The sequence below is a fragment of the Argentina silus genome (assembly GCF_951799395.1).
Source record: "Argentina silus genome assembly, chromosome: 20".
Taxonomy (NCBI): Eukaryota; Metazoa; Chordata; class Actinopteri; order Argentiniformes; family Argentinidae; genus Argentina; species Argentina silus.
Window position 1 is genome coordinate 3,889,135 of NC_139674.1, and position 18,992 is coordinate 3,908,126.

General features: G+C 44.7%; 2 protein-coding genes across 2 annotated transcripts; both read right to left on the reverse strand.

The window, feature by feature from the left end:
• Positions 1-314: 314 nt before the first annotated feature.
• On the reverse strand, positions 315-14,400 carry tmpoa (thymopoietin a). The gene is made up of 6 exons (XM_083692512.1): positions 13,836-14,400; positions 9,974-10,091; positions 9,361-9,510; positions 7,754-7,896; positions 2,525-2,619; positions 315-2,238 (listed from the first exon to the last, which is right to left on the reverse strand). The coding sequence occupies exons 1-6, from the start codon at positions 14,064-14,066 to the stop codon at positions 1,863-1,865; spliced, it is 1,113 nt and encodes a 370-aa protein (XP_083548638.1). The 5' UTR covers positions 14,067-14,400; the 3' UTR covers positions 315-1,862.
• Positions 14,401-14,707: 307 nt separating this feature from the next.
• strap (serine/threonine kinase receptor associated protein) lies at positions 14,708-18,782 on the reverse strand. Its single transcript, XM_083691944.1, has 9 exons — positions 18,205-18,782; positions 17,803-17,938; positions 17,278-17,359; positions 17,085-17,157; positions 16,875-16,974; positions 16,322-16,459; positions 15,995-16,131; positions 15,744-15,893; positions 14,708-15,435 (listed from the first exon to the last, which is right to left on the reverse strand). The coding sequence occupies exons 1-9, from the start codon at positions 18,314-18,316 to the stop codon at positions 15,374-15,376; spliced, it is 990 nt and encodes a 329-aa protein (XP_083548070.1). The 5' UTR covers positions 18,317-18,782; the 3' UTR covers positions 14,708-15,373.
• Positions 18,783-18,992: the final 210 nt, after the last annotated feature.

Below are 18,992 nucleotides of genomic sequence, written 5' to 3' on the forward strand. Positions count from 1 at the left end.
AGCACCATCTCTCCACCAGTGTGAGGGCAGTCATCCACCTCATGCCACCTGTAATAGTGCACTAGCGATCTAGGAAGGTCAATGCAAGTCCACACAAGAGAAAAAAAAAAAAGAATCCTTCCTTTTCTAGCATTGTGACTGGCAATGGCACCTGGTCCTAGCATTGATGTTTGCTTATGATGACTGATGTATAGATGATTCACTTACTTTAGACAAATGTACCTGTTGTAAGTCGCTTTGGATAAAAGTGTCCGCCTAATGTCAAAAACGGAAATATGTAGAAGACCAACCACACACAAAAGAATAGAAGACAATTCATATTAGATAACATTTTTATTCATCACTACATATTATAATGTGAGTAGCCTACTACAATGCAAACGATGCTCACCTGGTTTAAAGACCCTCCCCACAATGTGACCATCACCTTGTCAATAAGCCAAATAAATCATAATAAATAGTTTCCTGACTCAGAAAAGTTGAAAAGGTTATTTAGTAACATAAATGCATGTATAGACCAAGAACCTTACAGCTGCTTTGTTTTTAAAGTTCACCCCTTTTGATTCTAAAGCCTACTGCACATATGTAATTTCCAAGGTATCTGAAAAATGCTGAGGATACAAAAAATAAAAATAATAATTCACAGGCATCTTGACACTACCCCCCACCCCAAAAGGACCATGGTGCACACACTTCCTACGTCAGGAAAAAGCCAATATGAATGTAGTTCCAATGCAATTTAGCACAATATATTCACTTTTAGGTTCTTAACAGTATTACTAATATGATTTTAACAAATATCAAACAGGAACACCTCCACAACCAATAAATGCTTTGCAATTTTTCCCTATGCAGCTCAATCCTGCCTCTGGTTGTGCTTGTGTGAGTGGCACCCTTATGAGTGCAAATAAATGCTAGCCTAACAGTAGGTGACAAAACTACAGTTTAGCTTCATCATTGATTGGTTTAACTCCCATCTCTGCATTTGGAAACTAACTCTGCTACAATATGATCTAGGGGCTGGCCTGTTTTGTCAAGTCTAGAGTGATACCCAGGAGACACAAATGAAGTGAAATGAACCTTCAACCTTCGTGATAACAATACAACACCATTTATTTAGAGGATATTCCATTATTTCTTACAAGAATACATAATTAATTAGGCTACATAGAGACATCATTTCATTCTTAAAACAAAGGGCTTGGGTAATACAAGAGCTATATGTGTAGGTGAGTTATAAGTATCCTTGTCAGACACAAACAGAACAGATGGTCCGATCAAAAAAAGATGACAATTTGTTCAAATTCTTTCAGCTTCTTCCTGACCGTTTTGCTCATAACTGCACGAGATCGCATCTCTTAGTGACAGCATCAAAAGGCAAAGTGTGAAACACACTCACTCTCACAGACACACCCACACACACCCACCCACCCACACAGACAGACAGACAGACAGACAGACATACACAGACACAACTACACACCCACACACCATGCAGAGATATATAAAAAAACAAACATATAAAGCAAGTCCACATAATTATCTGGAAGCCACTGTTTGGGTTTGTTGTTTCTGGAGATGAGCGATGATGACTGGCATTCTCTCAACCTCGCAGGCCGAGGGAAAAAAAACAAAAACGGATGGACGGACCGGAACAAGAACAAACATTGTCCAATCATGGAGAGGTGATCGTCGTCTTCAGAAAGTGTTAGTGGCCATTGTACCAGGCGAGACTGGTAGCTCTGTAACCAATCGTAAATGGTAAACAAAAACAGAAACAGGAGGAGGAGAACAAAGATGGCGAAAGGAAGAGGGACGATGGCGTTGGAAGATGGCGGCAGTGTGTGGAAGCGCGTGGAGCATCACTTGCTGGTGACCTCCCCTGCACTGTCACTGCTGGCCTGTGTAGATCCTCCAAATGGATTCATAGCGTTGGTCTCCATGGCCTGGTAGACGAAGAACAGGAAGCCGGCCACCGCGCTCAGCAACAGCAGCTTCAGCCACACCGACCGGCCGCGCTGCTGCGCCTTGGGGTGACCAGCAGGGGGCGCTGCCAGCCTGGAGGACGGGGGAAGGGAGGTCACTCTGTGGATAGGGCGGCTCTCTGTGTAGAAGGAGGAAGAGGTGGAGGTGGAGGTTGTCTCTCTGGAGGGACGCAGGAGGGAGTCGTCCGCCCACAGGTCGCCTGACTTCAGGGGCCGACCGGCTGCGCCTCTGATGGGCCGTCGACAGGTGGCGCTACAGGGAGGAAGAAGGAAAGAAAGAAAGAGAGAAAGAGAGAGTGAGTGAGAGGGGTCTTGTTGCGAGTGCGAGAGACATTCCACACCTATGAGTTATCTATCAGATAGTGATGTCACACAGGGACAAAGTTAAGAGAAGGAATTGTATCACAGGACTGACAAGCCAGTGGGTGGCAGGACACACCTTCATTAATATTCATTTAAGTCGTTATTGACCGGACAAATACCTGTGTGTGTGTGTGTGTGTGTGTGTGTGTGTATGTGTGTGCAGTCACGCAGCTTACCTGATCCCCGTTGGGGTGTTAGTCTCGTTGGGGAACATCTGCTTGAGAACATCCCTCTCCTCCACTCTGGGTGTCAGGTCTGCTATCTTCTCCACCTGCAAACAGACCCAAGCACCTTTAATACTGAGGCTGAGACTGAAACACTGAGTGTCGATGTTACATTGTTCACTCCAATGAGTGCCAAAATGACTCTGCCAACTTGTATACAATCATGGCCTGAGTATCATCAGGTAACATGGTCACTCTTGTCCATGTAGACTTTACATGGACACCGTGACATTGTAAAGCAACACCACACGCTCTACCTCTCCACCAATCTTTCCAGTGGAGCTTCTGCTTGCACCCATTTACCAGTGTGTGCATCAGATGACCACCAGGGGGCTCTGTTGCAGTGCTCGGCCCATGTTCCCACTACAGTGCTTACACACAAAGGGCTTGTGAGAGTCCCACTTCATCCCAACACCACTTATGTCACCACCTTCACAGACAGCTGGGTGGGTATATTCATGCATACCACAAAGGTGTGGATGACTCCCCTACCCTGGACTCCATGGAGAAGCTGGAGGAGATGCTTCCCTGCCCCCTCACAGGGGTCTGAGCACTGAGGAAAGGGGTGATTTTCTGCTGCCTCCCCATATGCTGGATATCTGTAGGCTCATGTTGATTCTGCTGAGAGAGAATGCCGAGTGTGTGTGTGTCTACAGGGAGGTTAGAGTCCCTTCACTTCAGCTGTCACGCAACTGCCCCAAACATAACACTGGACAGCTGCATCATAGGTCCATTCATCACCACAGGCCATATGCTTGGAACTATACCACACGTAACCCAAACACAGTGAGATCCAATTCCACCACCACAACAGATGCACTATCCACCTCCAAGTTCATACAGTACCAGTGCAACCTCGACCATACACGTGAGGAGAGCAAACATGGACAGAGTAATCTGATTGGACAAACACTCTACCAGAGTAAAATGATTGGACGGTAAGCCGAGCTGGGGAGAGAGAGACAGGAGGGATGTCTGCTCCTTTCGGGCATGAGGTGGTGAAAGGTGTGAGACAGGAGTCACAGCGCTGAAGGTGAAGGAGTCCCGTCTGGTCAAACGAGGCAAGGACGGGGGCGTGGATGGTTTGGGGGCCAGGACTGGAGTGACATCCTGAGGCCCACCCTTTAACTAAGACAGGAGCAGACTGGGTCAGAGTCCTTCTGACCAATGACCATCATGTGTAGATGAACTAAGAGTGAACTAGGAATTTAGTTCTTGTTCTATTCATAAGTGTTACTGAGTGATATGTACCCACCAGAGTCCCTGTTTTGAGGGGTCTAATGCTTTGGACGACTGAAACACAGTCATTCTGTTGATCAGGGTCCTAAGATTGAGACATGAGTATGAGACAAGAGAGCAGGTCCAAGTCAAATAGACCCCAGGGTGTCCTATCGACCAACAAGAGAGGAGTGACATCAACCCAAATAATGATCACAATCGTCAGCAAAAAAAACAATTAACAAAAACATAACACCCAATGAAAAGTGAGCTCCAGGGTAGGAATCTGTAGTATTAATGATTTAACCCCTTTTAGCAACAAATAGGAATAGCCTAGTTATACTAAAGAGGAAGAGCACCACTATTTTTCTGTGTGTTCAGTCACAAACAAGAGCAAATCCAAACCTCTATAAGAGCAGTGTTGAATAGCGAGTTTGGCTCAGAAGAAGGAGCTTCTGCCAGTGTAAGAGGAAGACCAACGTCCTCTTCACGGAGCTACAGGTCACACACACACACACACACACACACACACACACACACATACACACACACATACACACAATAAGCAGGAGAACGTTCATAATAACCAGGAGAACAGCAATTTTCCCATGCGTTTCCCTCACTACCCAGTAAACTAGTGAGCGAGGACCAGAGAGAGCACCTTCCTGCTGGGCTGCCAGGGGGAGAGAGGGAAGTGGGGGCTCTGAGGAGCTCTGTAGCCATCCGGGACCCCGTGGCTGTAGGTCTTCACTGGGGGGCCGCTGGGTCTGGGGCTCCTATACCCCTCCCTCAGTGGACGGGGGAGGGCTCCGTTAAGGACAGACTGAGGTAGCTGTAACAGGACAGACAACCCAGAGAGTCGGCCAGAGTAGACTTCAAACGGCTCAAAATATGGTCCTCTGTGGCTCAGTTGGTAGAGCATGGCGCTAACAACGCTTAGGTTGTGGGTTTGATTCCTGCTGGGACCATATATACTGAAATGTATGCACTCACTGCAATGTAAGTCGCTTTGGATAAAAGCGTCAACTAAATGGCATGTTAAAACATCATTGTGGAAGACAAAGGAATGTAACAGGCAATACAAAATGTAATAGGCAATAAAGCATGGGGTGGGTGAGTGCCACCATGACAGAAAATATAAAAAAACAGCACAAGGCCTGCATGTTCCAACGACCAAGAAACACCACCGTGAGAAATCATAAACCAGAATTATCCACACGTATATGATCTGCAACATAAACATTTGCATGTCCGTCCATCTCACCAACTCTTCCCAAAGTCCACCAGTGACAGTCCAACAACAACAACCCCAAGTGCATCCCATCACCTGAGCTACCTGGGTCAGTTTAGGGGAGAGAGAGGGAGATTCAGCCCGAGCTGTATAGACGGCCTCCTGGGGACCAATCCTAGGGGACTGAGGCTGGGCTAGACCGTGCAGGAAAGGAGAAGGTTTAGATGCTCTCTCTACCAACAGAGGCCGAGGTTCCTTAGGGACTCCCTGGGACATAACAGAGGGAGTGAGATGCTTGAAAGAAGAAGCAGATGATGATTTGAGGGAAGGCAGGTTGGCTGAGGCCCTGGTACCTTGGTCTGTACATCTCTGGGAGCACGAGGAGGAGGAATAACCAACTCAGTAGCTGAGATCTCAGATATGTCCTGTAGTGGGAGTTAATGAAGGTAACAGAAGGGCAAACCTTACACACACACACACACAGAGACACACCAGGACAGGCCTGTGCATTTGAGCAGACAACGACACCAGGTGATGTGATGAAACAGAAGACACGAAGACACACACACACACACACACACACACACACACACACACACAAACCTTGGGAGTGCAGTACAGACACACAACACATGACTAACAAACTTGTGTGGTCGGCCTATATTTGACATGCTAACCCCTCTCCTCCAGTGCACACCATCAAACCAGAGTAACAGACTGAGTACGATATTACAGTATCATCGCTGGCTGGGACTGTCTGGTCCACGCTACGAGACCACCTCCTCGACTTCCTCTTCACTTTCAGAAGAGGTCGCTCCTCCTCCTCATCATCCTCCTTATCCACTGGTTCATCTCTCTGCGTACACACACACGCACCATTTCAGCATGAACGCCTTTAAACACCTATTCACAAAGCAATCATTTCGACACCAGGTCCCAAGCGTGAGCAGTTGCAGACAAGGCTCTCATCTGGTTGTAATATCCATTTGCAAAAGCTTGAGCGAACCAGGTGAACATACACGTTTTCAACACCAGGTGGAGCACCTATCAAAGTTAGAGATATATAGAGATATAACTCCATTATATGGAACTTTCGACCTAAGGGGGAGCTCTTGAGCTAGATGCGTCCCTTAACTAGACAGCAATATTGTCAAGAAATTACCTGATTGGAGAGACAGGGCCATACCTCCCCACACCCATGAGCAAAAGCTTATTTGGCAAACGTTTGTTAGCTTTAACGAAGGACTGTGTCGTCTAACGAGGTTAGAAATCGCTTAACATTATATCATGAACCATACAGTCAGCATTCAAGCTAAAATGTGTAAAGAATTAGTGACAACAGTTCCGTCGTATCCATAGGAAATGGAAGAAACAATAGTGAATGGGGTTTTAAAGGATCAGGACGTAGGTCTGCTGGAAATCTGCCACGTATGGCGCCCGTGGCGAAATTCAGTTAAAGTTCTAAACATCCACCCAGATAATGACAATAATAATAATATAACCCCCTGAAATGGACCTGCAGTGTCGACCATTAGCTGGTGTGTTTCTGCCGCGCACGCGATTTGAGGAAGCACCAGAGACAGAAAGACGAAAATCGGTGAGATCCACTTCCTGAGAACATCCCTGGCAGGAACAACACGTTTGTACACAAAACGAGTGTTGCACCCGACACTCCATTGTAGAAAGCACTTTTTGGGACCAAAACAGCGTTGGTAAATGAAATATTTATTTCATGGATATCATTCCCTGATCGCTACCGATTACATAGTCATTACAACCATTAGGAAGCTTGAAGGTCACATGTTGCACCTTTAAGTGTCTGCGTACAAGGGGGAGAAAGAAAGAAAGAGGGGGAGAGAAGGCAGTGAAAAGGAGTAGAGGCAGCCGAGAGAAAACAAGCTAATCCAAGTCATGTGGTCGCTTCTGAAATCAAAGCCTGTTGCTCTAACTCTGACAGAGATAGAGAGGAAGGGAGGGTGGGAGAGAGGGAGGGAGAGAGAGAAAGAAAGCGAGAGAGAGAGAGGGAGGGAGGGAGAAAGAGAGAGGGAAAGAAAGAAAGAGAGAGAGAGAGAGAGAGAGGGAGAGAAAGAAAGAGAGAGGTCAAACAGACACAGTTGGATCTGTTTTCGACCCCCGTGTAATTTCCACCCGTATAGCATTCTCATAAAGGACACGCTTCCTCTGTCTCAAGGATAACAGACACTTGTTTAATCGACAACAGCTGTGCCTCATGCTATAGCTCTGAATAAGGTCTCTCTCTCTTTGCCAAATGTGTACAAATTTAGAGGATGGAATCCTAATTTGAAATCTGTGCGTGTGTAACGAGAATATTCTGAGCAAATCTGCGATGTACATGGATCATGTTCTGGAGCTTTAAGCGCATATCTTACTGTAGGTGTCAGTCACCATGTGGTTAGAGTGTCCCCCCCTGAGATCGGAAGATTTGGGGTTCGATCCAAGGCTTAGTCATACCAAAGGCTTTAAAAATGGGACCCAATGCCTCTCTGCTTGGCACTCAAGCACTTGGATTGGAGGGCAAGGCCTTGCGACAGGCTAGCATCCTGTCCATCAAGCTGCCTCACGCTACAGAAACAGGAGGTTGGCTGCCTATCCCTATGGGCCGTTCTGGCTTACACGACAAGGCTTAATTACTCTTATACTGTACATGAGATTATCCCAACTATAAGAACATGGAGGTTCTGGTCCCGTGGCAGGACAACTAGCGGACTTACCCTGCTGTGCTGGCTGCTGCGTGTTCTGGTGGTGACTGGGATCTTCGCTCTGCTCCTCACAGGCCTCTCCAGCACAGGCACAGGCTCTGGTTCTGGTTCTGGTTCAGGTTCAGGCTCAGGTTCAGGCTCAGGGACGACTGTCTCTGACAGACAACATCATACCCAGTGTTAGATTCAATCATCATCAAAGCCATGCAATCAAACCTTTATCCTCCCGGGGGAATTGTTGGTGTATTTTAGGGACAAGAAAAAGAAAGAACGCACGAATGCTACACAGAAGAAAGCTAAACATTTATTTGTGTCCAAAGTTGAATCGAGCACGATTAAGCCGTAAGCCAGTGGTCCTCACTCCTGGTCCTGGAGAGCCACAGTGTTGCAGGATTTTGCTCCAGCTCAGCAGTAACACACCTGATTCAGCTGATCCCGCTGGGATCATATATACCGAAAAATGTACGCACTCACTTTGTAAAAAAGCATCAGCTTACATTTACATTTATGGCATTTAGCAGATGCCTTTATCCAAAGCGACTTACAACAAATACAAAACAAAAATGATTTATTTATTTACAGGAGAGAACTTGCACAGGGGGGTAGTGGGGATGAAGAGATCTTTAGGAGGGACAGTTAAGATGTAGCCTGAAGAGATGGGTCTTCAGTCTGATGAATGATTGCATCACGTAATTCCTGCAGATTTTTCAGGTTCACTTTCAAGCTGTGAATCTCCTGTTCTACCACATCCCAAAAGTGTTCTATTGGATTCAGATCCGGTGACTGGGAAGGACACTGAAGAACACTGAACTCACGTTCATGAAACCAGTTTGAAATTACTTTTGCTTTGTGACATGGTGCATTATCATGCTGGAAGTAGCCATTAGAAGATGGGTAAATTGTGGCCACCATGAGAAGGTGTACAGGTGTTCCTCAAAGTGCTCAGTGAGTGTATATCTATCTCTATATATATCTATATGTCTCCCCAGGCCTCAGAGTTGCATTCCTGAGCAGTTTTGTTTCTCTCCATTTGCTCAGTTTGTAATGACAACCTGATCCACACAGTGTGTAATTGATTCCCCTATAAAAACAAAGATATTAATTCCAAAATTACATGAACTATTATCCTTGCGTTAAGATTCAATTCAACTTACTGAGTAATTTGTAGATGACATTTTTGCATTTTAGCTCATTTTAAGAGTGTCATAGCAAAGGGTCTTAATACTTATATACATAAGGTATTTCTGTATATCAACTTTAATAAATTTACTGAAATTTCTAAAAACCTGTTTTCGCTTTATCATTCTGGGGTTTTGTGTGTGGATTGATGGCAAATTCTTTTAATTTAATCCATTTTAAATTGAGTCCATTACACAACAATGTGGAAAAAGTGAAGGGGTCTGAATACTTTCCGAAGGCACTGTATATATATATATATATATATATATATAAAAAAAAAATCAAGGTTTTGAAGATCAGTTGATTAAACTAATCGGGTGCGATACTGCTAGGCTGGGATAACAATCTAGACCCACTGCAGCTCTCCAGGACCAGGATTGAGTATCACTGGCATAACCCATGAGTATAAATATAGTCGTTCTCTGGATATGAGATATTACCTTCTTCCTTGTCGCTGTAGCGGTCCGAGTCTGAGTTGCCGTTGTGGTTGGTGTCTATCTCAGTGAGGACAACAGGTGGGGCCACAGGCTCTGGAGGGCCCTGGTCCAACAGCTTCTGGAGCTTCCTCTCATACAGCGTACGAGTAGAGGCTAGCAGAACAACACAAATTAGATTTGAGGCCTAATTCAATTCAGTCCAGCTTTATTTATCCCCTCAGAGACCATTTAAAATCGACCCCTAGGCACTTCATGTCGTGTAGATCTGAAAGGATTGGATAGGTATACGAAAGATTGTACTACTACTTTCCTAGCTCGCTGATAACCTAGGTGTAATTTTCGCCACATTGCTTTATCCGATCCAATCTTTTTTAAATATATGTTTTTAGGGCATTTCTGCTTTATTGGGATAGAGACAGTAGAGCTTGACAGGAAGGATGGGTGAGAGAGAGGAGGGATGACATGCAGGATATGTCGATGGCCGGAATCGAACCAGGGACCTTGCAATGATATGGTATGTGCCTTAGTGTGCTACGCCACTGAACGCCCCCCGATCCAATCTTTTTTAATTGTACATAGGCATTTGATTGCGGTGGTTTTCCATAGACTGACTCACCCACGATGGGCCCCGCATTGACCCCGTACTTCAGAAGTTCGTCCTTCAGTCCCTCACTGGTCAGCTCAGTCACATCAAGGTCCTCCGGCCGAGGCTTGTCTGTTTTCCTTGTGGCTTTCTGTGAAGAGGCGGCAGAGCTGTAATTAGTGTGACGCTTGCCCTTAATGGTTGTGAACTTTTAAAAAGCGCTCAATCAATAAGGCTAATAATCTGCTGGTCGTGCTATAGCTTGCCTGAACTTAAGCTACACAAATGAATGTCTTTTGTATTTTTAAACATGATTCCCTAAAGCACGACAAGTCTCAACAGACTGAAAGATGGGACTTTTTTTAAATGCAAAAAACATAAATGACATGTAGGTTGACTCATCATTCTAAATCAGTTGGTTGGCTCCCCTGCTTAAGTAACACAAACAATCTTAAACCTGCTTAACAAGATGCTAAGCTCACATATATCCCCTTGACGGAGCAGAGCTGGATTTAACTATACCTACTGACTGAGGCCAACACTGTCGGGGAGCATGTCTCTGTGTGTTTAACCAGCAACACCAATATTTAGCCTACCTCATGCATGGGTTGTAGACAGATAGGCTGCCACACACACACACACACACACACACACACACCCCCTTTTGGAGTGTGTCTGCCTTTGCCTGCAGATGAAGGGATTTCCTCCATCACTCTACTCAAAGACATACTATGGGAGACACGAACACTTTCTACACACAGCCTACTACCCCACATCTAGCCTCCAGCCTACTACTCCACACTGTAGGCTAACTCATCATCAAAGGGAGTAAACAACCAGCCACCCCCTTCGCAAGCCTACAGGAAATTACGCTGTGTTTGAAGTGCACCTCCTCTAAGGTGTAGCATCTGTTTGAAGTGGACTTGCTCTCACTCTGTCTCCTCCCTCAACAGCAGCGGATCCTCTGGCGTTGTCTTACTACGGTGGCTCACAGTCTACGCCACCCCCCCCCCCCCCCGTCTATATTATCTGTTTGTTTAAAGCAAACACACGTGCCATGCAACATGGTGCAGCCTAGCTTATCTCCACCTTATGGAAATCATGCTGAACACTAAATAGGAAACCATATATAACCTGCTGCGCACTCTGTAAAATGGCAATACATTCTGTGGAACTTACAATAGATTTATCCAACTACTACACCATGCCTTGGTCCAACCTACACATTGGACCGAGGCATAGTGTAGTGGTTGGATAAAAATATGGTTTGAATACTACGCTATAATTTGACTACAATGACAAGTGTCTGCCACATTCCCGCTGTCCTGAAACACTGCCATGGCTCCACATTCCCGCTGTCCTGAAACACTGCCACAGATCCACATTCCCGCTGTCCTGAAACACTGCCATGGTTCTTCCATTCCAAAGGACATGTGATAAGTGGGAGAAATAGGGGGAAAAAAAGATAGGGAAAGGGAGAGAGAATCCCAGACAGAGGGGGGATTGATCCATCTCTTTACTATGAGACTCCTCACTGTTGGTCCTTAGTAGTTGTTCTGGAACGGAGCCCGAGGGTTTCAGAATCACAGCATTCCAACGAAGGAAACAAGGAAAAAAAAAAAGATTCCTTTCTAACTCCCGACCACACCCGTAGACTTTAAAAGGCATATTTGAGCATTGAGCTCGCAGCGAGGCCCAGAGCCTGTCTAATCAGTACAGCTCTGGGACTCGTAGAAGTTCAGATGTCATGAGGTGAACATTGCATGAACGCAGTGTTGAACAATATGAATTAGTGCAAATCTCATGATCGTCTAGATTTCCAGAATGCTCTCACAATGGCTGGATGTTGTTTCCGTCTGACATGGAGCCAGAAAATGTGGCACTGGATGACATAATATAAACCTAGTGATTACATGTGGCTTCATGGGTGAACGAAAATTCCATAACAAACTGCTGCACCGTGAATTACAATGATGTGCATTCGGTGAACCGCCATTTGGACTGTTGTTTGTTTTGTCATATTTGCGGTCCTCATGACCGCTGCTAACTAAATGTTTTGCACCGAACCTCACCACAAGTTCCCACAAAGGCAATCAACTATTGAACCTTCCTCTAACAAAACAGGCCAGCAGTTTTCTTCCCAAAAGTATTGTTTTTGATAGCTGTTCAGTGAGTGGAAATACGTAAATGTGCCAGCCCGTGCTTGCCTCTCTAACCTCCATCAGTAGGTTACAATCACACATATGTGCCAGGGTTTCAGGTCACACCGGAACAGTTCAGAACAGAAGTGCTCTACCACCCTATTACTATGAAAGGCAGCCTATAGATAACACATCTGTGCAGTTGCAGTCTGAGCACGCATTCCTCTTCCTGGGAAAGTATTTCCTCAATAAAGAGACCAAACCCAGTAGGAAAATAGCCCCATCCGCACTAGGACTTACGCTTTCAGTTACCCTAAAAAGCCATTCTCTTAACACAACTCGAACTCCCACAGACCTCTCTCTAGAGAGAGAGAGAAAGACAGAGAAAAAGAAAGAAAGAGAGAGAGAAAGAACAATGTATTTATCACTCCTGTGTCTCATTAGGCCTACATTAAACCAATGACAATCTCTCATTAGGCCTACTCGACTCAGGTGCAAAATAATAGTTGTAGTAGCTACTACGTACGCTTACTACACCGACAAAGCTGGCTACAGGGTAGCACTCCCTGCTGCTAAACCCACCCTGACTGTTGCAGTCTGTGTTTACTTGTTGGGTGGAAGACAAGTGATGTATCGGCTTACTGTCCACACCTCTCAATAAATCTGAAAGGGTTTTTGTGTTCGCTAATCTAAAGTTCAATGTTTAACTAAGCATGACAAGACTCGTAGTGACATCGCACACAGGTGAATTTAGCGTCATTCCTTTCACCCAGTCAGTATAAAATAAGGAGGGCATAACATGCACTTTTCCTAGTAACATGCTGACAGATGATTTGAATATAATATAATATAAAATATATGCCATTTAGCTGACGCTTTTATCCAAAGCGACTTACATTGCAGTAATGCATACATTTTTCTGTATTTTTGGTCCCTGTGGGAATCGAACCCACAACCTAAGCGTTGTCAGCACCAAGCTCTACCTGCTGTGTTCAGATTTGAAAGAACAAATACAAAAAAAAAAGAAGCTGTATCATTCATAAACATTATGTCTATAAAACACACAGACACAAATATAAGTTTATCAGACTTCCCAGGAGAATAAATGACTGAAGGCAGGGGAAAGCACAGTCTTCCCAGAAGTCAATGTCTTCACGGGGCCAACAGCTGCTACGAACTTGATGATCATTTGCCAAATTTGAGTTTAAAAACACTTAAATTCAACATCCTTCGATCGAATTACACTGGCATTGCCGTACATTTACAGACGTTAAGGTGATTAGTCGGTCGATTGCATTTCCTATGTTAAAAAGGACGAGGACGCAGCCAGCCGTGCCAGGCTGCCAGCGATATTTCTATGGCAGTTTTAAGCGGGAACTTTGGACTACCGCTTGGACTACAGCCATTTGCTGGTTTGTTTTCATATTGGTCATGGCATTTAGCTTGGCACGTTTCTACAAGTCAAAATCGAACTGCCAAAATATATTACACAAACGAATGGAATGCACAGCCTATTTGATAACACGATCAAAATGAATTCACAATGCCATCAAGCAGACCGACGATTTACGTTGAACAAAAAAAATAACATTTCTGGCTCGCTACTACAATGTTCTAATGTTACAATGAACGGATTTTTGTAGTGCAGTTGCAATGTGAGGAATGGAACTTCCATCGAAGTTGCAATAATGTATCAGATGCACACTTCGCACAAGACGCATAAAAAGTTGTTACAATGTTTTACCCAAACTCACCCTTCCCGAACGACTTTTGTTGGAGACCACTGGTGTTGGCAACTCCTCGTCGCTGGAAAAGGCGTCTAGAGCAGCATTTTTCTTGTTCTGCACGGTCAAGTTCTTAAGATAAAGCTGCACGTAAACGTCTTTTCTCTGGTCTCCATTTGGGAGAGCCACGTCGTTCGCCAAAAGCTCACTCTTTAGTTTATCTTTGGTGAGAACAGACGGATCGTCGAGATATTCCGGCATGTCTGCTGCTGTCGCGCTGAGTGCAAAAGGGAACCTTCGCTGCCCGGATCACAACAAAATGAAGTAGTTGGCTATCTAGCGTATAGCTAATTGGCTAACCAGCGCCTCTTGTCGGACTAAATCCGTAGAGCAAAAACTAGCAACCCGAACACACCACTTGCTAATTCAAGCTTCGTGTAGCAATTCTCCGAGCTGTTTCGGTTCCTCTTTTAGCAGGCCTCCTTCTCAGAATAATACAGAAGTGAGATAACTATTATGAATCCACAAGATGGGGTCTTCACTTGAGTTGCAAAGGGTGTCATTCCAGTCGTATTCAGATACGCCGGCTCGCTGCCAGAGATGAGGAAAGGTGGAGAAAAAAAAAACTGAAGCACCACCTGTCAACCACTGGTCTGTGAAAGCAGACACTATTGGACAAAAGCGGTAAGAATGGGCTGCCCCATTGGTGGGGAAGAATGCAAATTTTAAGCGCTTCCTGGGGGCGCACAGTCAAACTATTGCACATGATGTATGTAAGTAAAGATAGAAATGTAGTAAATGTTTTTCTCTTTTCCATTTATGGTTATACAACACATCCATACCTGAGATGTACAGATACACCTTTGCCATAACAGAAATATTTTTGTGCAGTCAAATAATAATGCATGTGCCATCCCTTTATTTGATAACTGAACACAACTGCAACGTTGCAAACCAAGACATAAAAAACAAAGCAAACAACTAAAGTAATTGTACTCTCTTGCATGTTACAGAACAATGTGAGATCCCAACCCAGTGTTTAAGGTTGCACAACTAGACACAATATAACTCTTGCTGTATTCTAGATGCTTCCCTCGAGAAAATTAACATAACTTCTCAAAGAAATAGCATCAGCGTCCCTCCCCCATGTAACCGCTGTGAATTCCCTTACTGAGAAAATAAAAAACAAAACAAAAAGGCCAAATAGGCCCCTGATTTTTGAAACATTTGAAACAAAAGTAGGTCATGGGGTCACAGTGTTGAGCAGACAGACAGATCTGGGGTAAGGTGTCAGACTGAGCAGATCAGAGAGAAAGCAGGCAGCGATGAGCTTGACGCTCACAGGTCTACTACTTTCCTCTGGAGCCCATTGTGTGTGTGTGTGTGTGTGTGTGTGTGTGTGTGAGTGAGTGAGTGTTGGTCTGCCTGAACACATGTATGTCGGAGCCCAACTCCACATCATTTCCTGCTGAGGCGGAAGGGCTCGGCTCCTTGCTGGGGCGTGGTGTGAAGGGACTGGAGCCCCCCTGCTCTTCTCTTCTTCACATCCTTCCTCTCCTCTCTCTGACTCAGGCCTGGATCTCAGGGATCGTGCAATACAACGTATCAGGGTTCTCTGACGTCAGCTCCTCTGTTGAGAAGTGAGAAAGGGGAGAAAAAAAACCCAGCAACTTTGAACCACTGACAGCTGCCTACAGGCATGCGATATGAAACGGGCTGGTTGTTCGCAACATTTTCTCTTTCTCTGATTAACGTAAACACAGAGATAACATGATGTCAACACGTGCGTTAGATTTCACTCCATTGATCATACAAGTGTGACCTCTCTGTGAGACCGAGGGATGAGTCTCAAAATGGCGACCTTCCATCCTCTCTCCCTGCCTCCCTTCTCAAAAACACACTGGAGGGGGGGGCTCGGATCCACGCGGGACGACTCACCAGGAAGGACACACTTCCACAGCCCGTAGGTTTTCCCCACTGCAGTCTGCCACAGCCGGAGCGTACCATCCTCGGATCCGCTGGCATACAGCTCCCCGTCTGGACTGAAGCGTACGCAATGGACCGGTCCAAAGTGGCCCTTATAGGATTCTTAATGGGATGGAGAGAGAGAGATGCCACAGTGTTAAAAACATAGTTCACCCCTCAAAATCAGAGCTTGACAGCAGTCTGATGGAACGGGACCTGCTTACCCAACTCCTCCTTTGTGCTGTAGTCATATTTGTAGAGCTTGAAGTCGTCGCCACCGGCAACGACGTATTCCTTCTCTGGATGGAGGGATGCTGAGTGAATGGAGGCAGGGGCGTCTACGGTCTTGATCAGGTCGAGGCTAGCAGGTAACACAACTCAAGGTCAATACACACACGCACACGCACACACACACACACACCAGTGGCAGCAGTTTTACATTCAAAGAGAGGTTGTCCAACTATAAAGGCACCATGTTATGAATGCTGGGTTTAGGGTTAACTGGATAAGAACATGGATAAAAGAGACTGCTAAATGGCATATCACTGTACCTGAGGGCATTGTAGAAAGCAATGGTCTTTCCATAGGTGATAACCAGAACCTCTCCATCAGGGACGTACTCCATGCTAGTGACTGACGCCTCGAAGGAGAGCATCTTCACCACCTCTGTGGAATTCCTGTCCCACAGTCTACACACGAGCAGCAGCATACGAACAAATGTTTTTATTTTTTTATTTAGAAATATTACACTGAGAGAATGTATGCATGTTTATGAATGTACAATGTTGTTATCTTTAGTCAAATACTGCCCTCTGGTGGCCATTGTAAGGCATTGCCATACTGCCAAGGCAAAATGACCATGCAAATACTTCAATGTTATATGAGGGAAATGACGTGTGCACCACTCATCCTGACAGTCCTTACATGTCAACAGAATGGCTGTGACTAGAGGCTCTAGAACCCTAGAGCCCTGTGTAGAGAGGACACAAACACACAATCCTAACTTGATATCCACCCTCTCGGACACCACCATAAAATGGAATAGAAAGTCTGAGTTACACACACAGGTCTCCAGTTAGGATTTGTTCCTGAAGCAGTACTGACCGTATGGTTTTGTCATCAGCAGCTGAGAGGATCTGCTTGTCATTGTTACACCACAGGGCTTTCTTAATGGCAGAGGTGTGACCTGTGATCTCCTGAGGTTCTGAGGGACACACAGTGTCGAATGATACATTTGAAATAAAAAATTATTCATGCATTTGGACATGGCCATGGTGTAACCATGGTCACATGCACGTTTGCATTAGTACGAACCTGCTTCAGGTTTGATGAGGTCAAAGATGCGAATCACCTTGTCATTTCCACCCGTCAACAGATAATTGCTATCCTGTGAGGGAGGTCCGGAGGGAGAGAGGGGGGGGTCATAAGTTCAGTAAAGAAGTTAAAACCCAAAATAAACACTTTCAACGTGAATATTCAACGTGAATACTCTTGGAACCCAAAGTACCTGAGTAAAGTTCACAGACTTGACTATGTGCTTGTGTGCCAGCGTGAGGACTTCATCTCCAGTCACTGCATCCCACACCTTCCTAAAGAGCAAATCCACCCAGTTACACACAGACAATCAACCAGAGACAGGATTAGATTAGATTCAACGTTGTCATTGTGCAGAGTACAAGTACAGAGACAACGAAATGCAGTTAGCGTCTAACCAGAAGTGCAAAAAAGCAGAAAAGTGCAGTGTGAACAATATATACAGGTAGTGCAGTATATGAGCAGTATAAGTAGTGCAGTATAAGCAGTAACATTATAAGCAGAATAAATAGAATGCAGTATGAACAGTATAAGCAACATATGAGCTGTATAGGCATGGTTGGGTTTCTAGATAGGTTTCTGCATCAACAAACTCCAAACCTGTCAACGACAAAGGCGTTGTCTGAAGCAGAAGGAGACTTTCACCTTGGCCAGGAGAGGAACTGATGTCAGAAATATTTTGATCCTGTCCTGAAGTATGAGGCTGTACTATACTCACGCTGTGAAATCTGCAGCAGCAGTGGCTGCCTTTGTGGCATCTGTATTTAAAGTGGCCCCCCAGACAGCACCCTTGTGACCCAGGAACGTTCCAATCCAGTCCCCTGTGTCTCCCTGGCGCAACATGGGTTTACCATCTGACGAGACAGTCAGTACACAGTTAGTCACTAGCTACCTATGCTTGTACGGTTGGCATATTGACAAATAGTGGCTGTCGACCAACTACCAAGACTTTTTCTTTTTCCATTATTATCTTCATTCCAATTGCAATGTCACACTCAACTAGCCTAATAGTAATCAAACATAACACTGTGATGAAACTGTTCCCCGCTCTACCTCTCATTGAACACCTCCAAACACAGTGATTGAAACTTTTCTTAGTTTAGCATGCTTATAATCTTACCTTTGCAGGCACTGATTAGAAAATACCCAAATGGGGTTATTCCACTGAACGCTAGATCCACTACAGGTCTGGTGTGGCCAGAGCAGGTGAGTGGTGTCTGTCTCATTGCCATGATGTTAAAAAAAAAAAAAAAAAAAAAAGAAAGAAAGAAAGAAAGAAAAGAGCTAAATAAATTTGGTATGGAGGATGGAGCTAACGTTACTTAGCAAGCTGGCTAAAACTCTGTCAATAGAGTAGAGTGTGTTGCTTCCAGCCAAAGTTAGCTTGATTTACATTAGCTAGGTAGCTGGCCAACGATTGAAGTTAGGAACAAAAGAACAGCTATAATTGTTAAGAGGGAGGAGGAATTCAACGATATTGTTGTTTTAGTGAAGGCAAAGGGTCTCTCTCCCAGCTAGGGAATAACGTGCTAATAGCTACAATATTGCAACTAGCTAGCAACGTGAAGTCAGCGGCACTAGCTACTTAAAAAAGAATAACAGACAGATTATACTTCCGGTGTCATGTCGTAAAATGTCACATTTCAAAATAAAGGTCTTTTAATCTTGCTCCTACTTACAATCGGCGTATACGTTTGGATTCTATGACTATGAGATAGTTCAGTATTTAGATATTTGACTAATTCAATGATACGGCTATAATAGTTTATCCTAAGCTTTTGATTAAACATTAATCGTGTCAGTACAATATTACTAATTGAACTCTTGTTTTGATTAAGATGGACAGAACATAGCTCCTCTGAACTTTTGCAAAAAAACAAAATCTGTGTGAACTGAGTGGTGATGCAT